Source organism: Atta cephalotes (assembly GCF_000143395.1).
Source record: "Atta cephalotes unplaced genomic scaffold scaffold00027, whole genome shotgun sequence".
NCBI lineage: Eukaryota > Metazoa > Arthropoda > Insecta > Hymenoptera > Formicidae > Atta > Atta cephalotes.
In genome coordinates this window covers 2,036,639-2,043,594 of record NW_012130091.1, presented here as the reverse complement: position 1 = coordinate 2,043,594, position 6,956 = coordinate 2,036,639, and the positions used below count along the sequence as shown (strand labels likewise).

Here is a 6,956-nt window from a genome sequence, read left to right as displayed (position 1 = left end):
AGAATAAAAAAAGACCTTTTATTATATTCGATCTATCGGATGATATACACTACTAAAATGTTTTAAAAAGACATTCCATGTTTTAGCTATGTCTTTGGAGGAATCACGGAGATCACAACGTCCGTATCGATACGGGATGGTCTTGTTGTGCGTCGGAGCTCTCATCAACTGGTTGGGTTTAGCAGAGAATTATGTTGAACCAGTGCGTTACGTCGGTGTCGCCTGCATAGTTGCTGGGGCTCTACTCATTTGCGCCGCAATGTGCTGTTGGCTACACGCACCGCCAACTAGGACGAGCACGCATACGCAACATACGAATCATCCGATTACGGCACAGGTAATTCCCAGACTGTCAATCTGGCGAATATATTTGCTCCATCAAACAAAATTGTCGTTTAGTTCGAATTGAACTTGGAAGAAAGAATTAACTTCAAAGAAGGAATTAAAATTATGGGTGCTATGACTCATGTCAACGCAAATCAATATTACTGGTTTTCTGATAATCATTACTTTTTTTTATAACTTTGCCTTCATTAATCATCGTTATCACACAAAAACGTGTTTCATATGCACTTTTAAAATGCGAGCAACAATTATTATTATTAGCTCCTTATATTCTACAAATGTCACGTAATCCTATCGAGTAAATCGAGTAAACATCGATCAAAAGTTGTAACACATTTTATAGTTTACTACAATTATTAAGCTTATAAAAATTAAAAAAGATAACAAAAAATGTAACAATAGTACATTGTAATTTAAATATTCTAAATTTCTTTTCTAATTAAATTCACTTCTTGAACCATGTTTAATCTTAATAATATTAAATTATATTATTAAATATCATAAAATTATTGAAATATCTAAGTGTTATCTATTTTCTTACGTAACATATTTGTGCCATTAAAAAAAGAATTAAATTAGATTCAAAGTTTTAAAAGTTCTAAAATTTTAATATTATATTTCTTATATATAAATGTATATCTTACATATAAATATCTTTAGTCTTATCTTTATTTGTTGTTATTTATTAATTATTTCTTTATTAATTACATTAATTTTATTCTTAATGCAAATTATATTTTGTAGTAAGACACACATTTCGGATATTTATACTAACATAATTTCGCCAGACATTCTTACATCGCTACTATTGTGATAATAAGTGTCTGTCATACATAATAAATCTCTTTAGGCCAGATATGAAAAGATGCAGGTCGCTGCCGTCGGTGCGGTTGAAGGCCCCTGAGATTAAAACGTTTTTAGATCGATTCGGGTCAACCCCCTATTATAGACCACAAAGAACGCGTATCATCTATAGATATACCGTAGCCTAGCAGTAAGCCGCAATTACCAGTGACGATGGACAGAATAAGAAAAAGCTTAATAATATACCTACGATCTATATTTCATATTTTTTTCCTCTGTCGAACTTAGCCGGTACCTAGTGAGAACGAGAGATATGAAAAAAAAGAAAGCATAAAGATAAAAAGAGTACACACTTTCATATATCAGATAATACATCATTAAATAGTGTTTATAAATCATTTAAATGTTGGGTAAACACTCTCTGTGTTCGTCGTATGTTTCCAGGTAAAACATGTGCCTGGATGTTTGCGGACATTGTAAAAATTTCAAGCGACAGAAGCGCTTTGATCGCGAGACTTGTAAGACTCGTGTCATCTATGGAATGGCGTGAAGTCACGATTGCATCATGTTATTATCATTTCCTCCTTTCGATTTCGAATGACGAAAATATTACTAACGATTCCACGGATACCTTTGATTTTCCTTGAAACCAGCAATATCCTCCTTTGTAAGAGATTAGTGTTATTGTCAGTATATATAACTGATGATTCATACTCTTTTTTTTCTATTACGATATCTATTCAACGTATTGTTATCAGCGCACCTAATCAGCATTTATCTATTATTATTAGAAACAATTTTAACACATCGTAAGAGACAATTTGAAAGTATTGTATAGTCAGCCCATTAGCATTCTTTTAGTACAAACACAATAATATCTAATATTGACAATAATTAATATTTACCTAATAAGATATAATTGGATCGTATATTATAAATTTTTTTTTTCTCTCTTTTATTATGAAATATATATTTTAGTTTTCTTCCCTCCTTCTTACTTTTCTAGCCAGTATTTTAAATCTGTAAGACATTTTTTTTCTGTGGAATTATCGGCGAATATTCTCTATGTAAAATAAACGACCTGTCCATTTTCAAATGTTTGCCTGTCCGTTCTTTATGCTTCGTTACATTGTATATGCAAAAAAGATATAGTGCACGTCGGCAAAGGAGGTCGTGGTAGAGTCTCTAATGTCGATTGCTACTAGAAGGATATTCACCCGGAAACATGTACCAAACTATATTTATCATTATTTGTCCTTGGACATATATATTGTATAAATTTGGTTAAAATTCATAAAATTTTGTCTACAATTATATTTTTATTTCTTTCTTTTGCAATCTGAGCCTTTTTTGTTCAATCCAAATTTTTTACTATTCTACTAGATTTTCAAAAAATGTGAAAAAATTCAAGGTTATTTCAATATCTGCATTACATTATCAAATAATTTTTTAAATCAAATGATAAAACCTTTAATTAATAAAAGTTAAAATTTGAGGGGAAAAAATGGAGGATGAAATTTGAAAACAAAATTTTATTTGTGCCAAAAAAAAGCTCAGACGGAAGATTAAATTGACAATCTAAAATAAATTTCATATCGAAACGCTGCATCGCGTATCATAAAAAATATTTGCTGTCAATTACGCAACTTTAAATTAAATCTTCATGTTTACTTCTTGGTTGTATATTGAGGAACGTACAAGGCATCGAATTATTACATTGTCTCGATTTTATTCATGGCATTACCACGCAATTCTATCTATTCTTACTAATTATTAAGTCGAGTGTTTCCCAAATCGAGAAAGTCGTTTCTCCGTATCACAGCAATATCATTCGATCCTTAGAAATTTATTTAAATCATGCGTAATTAATTTTCTCGTGTAAGCTTGATAACCTCTGAGACAACGATTTATCATGACATTGCTTTTGAAAAAGGAAATGTGATATTAGAAAAATGTTTTATTTAAATTTGATCATTGAAAAACGTGATGCAATTGCAATTTTCTGCTCTTTCAACGGTGAGTGACGTCAATAAATTGAGAAATTCTTCATGTAAATTTAAGGAAATTATTGATTGCTTGACGTACTTTAATTGCAAGTCAATTGATTTTTTAACAATCATATGACCACAATGGCATCAAATGTATTTGAGAATTTTTCGCATAAATTTGGAAATTATTAATTGCTCGACACGGTTCAATTGATTATTGGATAAAATATTTGCAACGAAATGAATTTTGTCCATCTCTTACGTGAGACGCAGACATGCTACAATGACCTCAATTATATCATCCAACATTATTTTCTCGCGATTCGATTATCATGACTCGATGTATTTATACATTGAGGTGACGTATCGGCAGAAAAACGTCATCTTCATGTCTGATATGTCCAAATATAAACAGCGTGGAATGTTGTTTCTTCGAATTTTCGAGGTCACATTCGTGCCTACAGTTCAGAGATAATCAAGTACATTTTAGCAGAATAGAATTTCGTGCTGTCGCAAAAGAGGGGATCTTGGGGTCATAGCCGTTCATCTCGCCGTTTCCACTTAGACTGATTATTATGCAATTTTCCAGCGAAGCTTTTTTTTACCACCGTAAATAGCCACGGCTATTCTCGTCGACCGCGCGCGCGCTCGCGTCTCGTATTATACGTCACCCTATACGTATCTCGCGTGCGCCCTTTCGCGACTTACATTCAGCCAGCTATCTGTCATCAATGCTTTCGAAGAATACCGAGAGAGCTAGTACGTAGATATCTATAGACGACCTACGACGAATATAGCGCGATGTGCACTTCCGGGTGAATATCCTTATAATGCGGCAAGTAGAATATCGCGGAAACTATGAGGCCGGCACTGGCGGGTCGCGATCTGGATACTTTAAATAGACTCCGACGACGGTGTATTTCCACGATGATTAACTGTGCAACATATTTTTCTTTAAATAAATGTATTCGTTCGCTATCATTGGGGAATTTCAATTATAATTGCTTTATAAACCATAAAATTAAACTAAGAAATTTCTTAAGCAGAACAACAAGTGATAACGTCAAAATAACATTAAAATGAATCGGAAATGATTGAAAAATGACTTTTAATGATCATTTTGTAGTCAATTATGATTTGTTGTTCTGCTTGGGTTTGAATTACTTAATTAAAGTATTTCTTTTATAATTTCTGAAACTATGTATGGAAAAGACAATAACAACATCTACAGAATATTTTCGCATCTCAATTACTTTATAAAATTTCCGAAGCTAATTGTATACATTAAATTATATATCAACATGTGCGCATCAGTTCTTAAATTAGAAGAAGACAATTTTCCTTGAATAACAATCAAAGTAAGATTCAATTAAAATCTAGAACGCAATTATTATAACGAATGCTTCTAAAAATCCAACAATAAACGATTAAGATTAAAATAATTGACATAAATTCTTAAAGTTAAGTAAGAAACATTCAAATGCGAAAATAAGCAATGAAGCTATGCAATGCAAAGTTATGCAATTGAATTCTATGATACGCTGAAGTAACTCAACCGATCTTCTCCTTTTAAAGATCGATGACCCGATCCACGTGATTTCCATCGAGGAACCGCCTGGCGTGTCGAGGCAGAAACCACCGGATTACGAAGCGGTGACGGATGCACCACCGAGCTACGACGATGCTATCAAGCTAAATCCTAGTCAATTAATCAGGTTGAGCAATGGCAGCACGCCTCCATTATCCTCAGGACAAATTATTCCGACGACTATCAGTATCGTCTCACCAACGCTAACACCGCCACCACCATACGCGAGGTAAGAATACTCGTGAATCCTTTTGGTTGCATCCACGCCTTGAAACATGGATAACCAATGTTAACTTGCAATAAAAAAACATTATTGTATATACAATATAATATATTATAGGACCGTATATGTGTGATAACACAAACTATAAAAATCAAAATCTTAAACATCTAGCTGGATCTTAAATGTTTATATGATTCTTGTGTAAATTTATATACTAAATTTATATACGTATGTAATTCCCAAAAACACTCGCTGAAATGATTTTTCGATCTTGAAAACGCTAACTCTACTAAACTACTGCAGTAATATCACGAGTTAAATTGAGCAATTTAACAAATTTTTTATGCTTATTCGCATCTTTGAAACGATCTTAATAATGTTGAACAACATATTAAAATCTGTAAATAATTAATGTTATTGCGAAAAATATTACCTCGGTCGAAAGTCGAACCCAGATCTCTTGCATTTTGTGCGATTATTATAAATCTTTATTTAATACATTTCTTTTCGAAATCAATAAAATTGATTAATCATTTATTTCATGTTACAAGTATTTCGTATTTTATTTTACCCGTAACTAGAATATTTAGATTTTGGTGATTTTAAGAATAATTTTAAAAGACAATATTTTCTGAAAAAAATTTCCAACGTGTATTTATATTTAAATTAGGAGTGATAAATTCTATTTTATTTACAAATAATCATATATCATAGATTAAGACCCAGTTTTATCAATATAAAATTAACTTTAATCTTGATTCAACTTACCGTTTTGATTTTTTCTAATTCTAAGAATTCTTAGAATTTTTGGAATTAGAAAATGCTAACGCTAGAAAAAGATAAAGATTAGAGTAAATTGAATTAGGATTGAAATCAATCTTATATTGATGGAACTTAAAAACACATAATTCAATTTCAAAAATTCAACAAAATAAAACTTCAGTGGTTCCCACATATTCTTTTAGTGGGCACAAAAAATATGTGTTTCTGTTACGAGTTAATTATTCATTTTTATTTTGTAATCATACTAATTATACTCGATTGTGTAAAAAAATTATAATAATAAAATCTTTAATTAAATACGGCAGAGTACTTTTAAATTTGTAAGAAGAGCTAGTCTCTCGAACGAATTTCTTTTTGTTCCAGGTGAGATTAGAGTGTTGAAAATAGAGACCAATGAATACGCAGATTTTACGACGTGAATGGAGAATCGACGTACACCGTTGTCAATTGCGAAGAGCGATCATGTCTGTGGACTGCGAAATAATACGATCATACGACAATTGTTTGCTCTTGTCGTTATGAGATGCATAATGTATACGTATAGCAAGATGTGCAAGATGTGAAAGAGAAAAAGTTGAACAATTCAAAAAACGCTCAATGTTTCCACGATCAAGAATTAAGAGAAGATCTCTTCACGATGCCTCAGATATATTTATCAATTGCTTAGATTATTATCTATTAAATACTGCGAATCCTGATAACACTGATATCGTTCAGTGCTTAGAATGATTAATTCTTCCTTTGTAACTACGTTACTGTATTTTTTATTACAATTCAGAAAAAAAACAAAGAATCGTTGAACAGACTTCGTTAATTATGACAATATCCGAGTTTATTCAACGCGGCCTAAGACTTGCGGTTACTTTCAAATTATATCACGAATCCAAACTTCGCTTTATTATTTCTCGAAAGTCAGATGGATCTCTCATGGAATCTCGCGCTCATCTTAAAAAATTAAGAATATGCAAAGGTGATACGTAACGACGTACTGACACACAGTGCACAATTGCAAACATAGTCTATACATATCGTACTTCTTTCAACGTAATCCAATAATCGCGTCTCAATGAGAATCTATCTGCGATGAATTATGTCATAGCGACCGCGATTTCTATCAACTGCGCTATTGCTCGGCCGTTCTGTAACCGCGAGAATGAAGTAACGACTTTTGACAGTCAGATGTTTCGTTCAGCTTGCGGTCGACTGTTCATTTAATTTAACGATT

At 32.1% G+C, this 6,956-nt stretch overlaps 1 protein-coding gene across 1 annotated transcript; it reads left to right on the top strand.

Moving 5' to 3' along the window:
* The first annotated feature begins 88 nt into the window (after positions 1 to 88).
* LOC105620496 lies at positions 89 to 4,958 on the top strand. Its single transcript, XM_012201989.1, has 2 exons — positions 89 to 337; positions 4,713 to 4,958. Exons 1-2 carry the CDS (start codon positions 89 to 91, stop codon positions 4,956 to 4,958), a joined length of 495 nt encoding a protein of 164 aa, XP_012057379.1.
* The last annotated feature ends 1,998 nt before the right edge of the window (positions 4,959 to 6,956 follow it).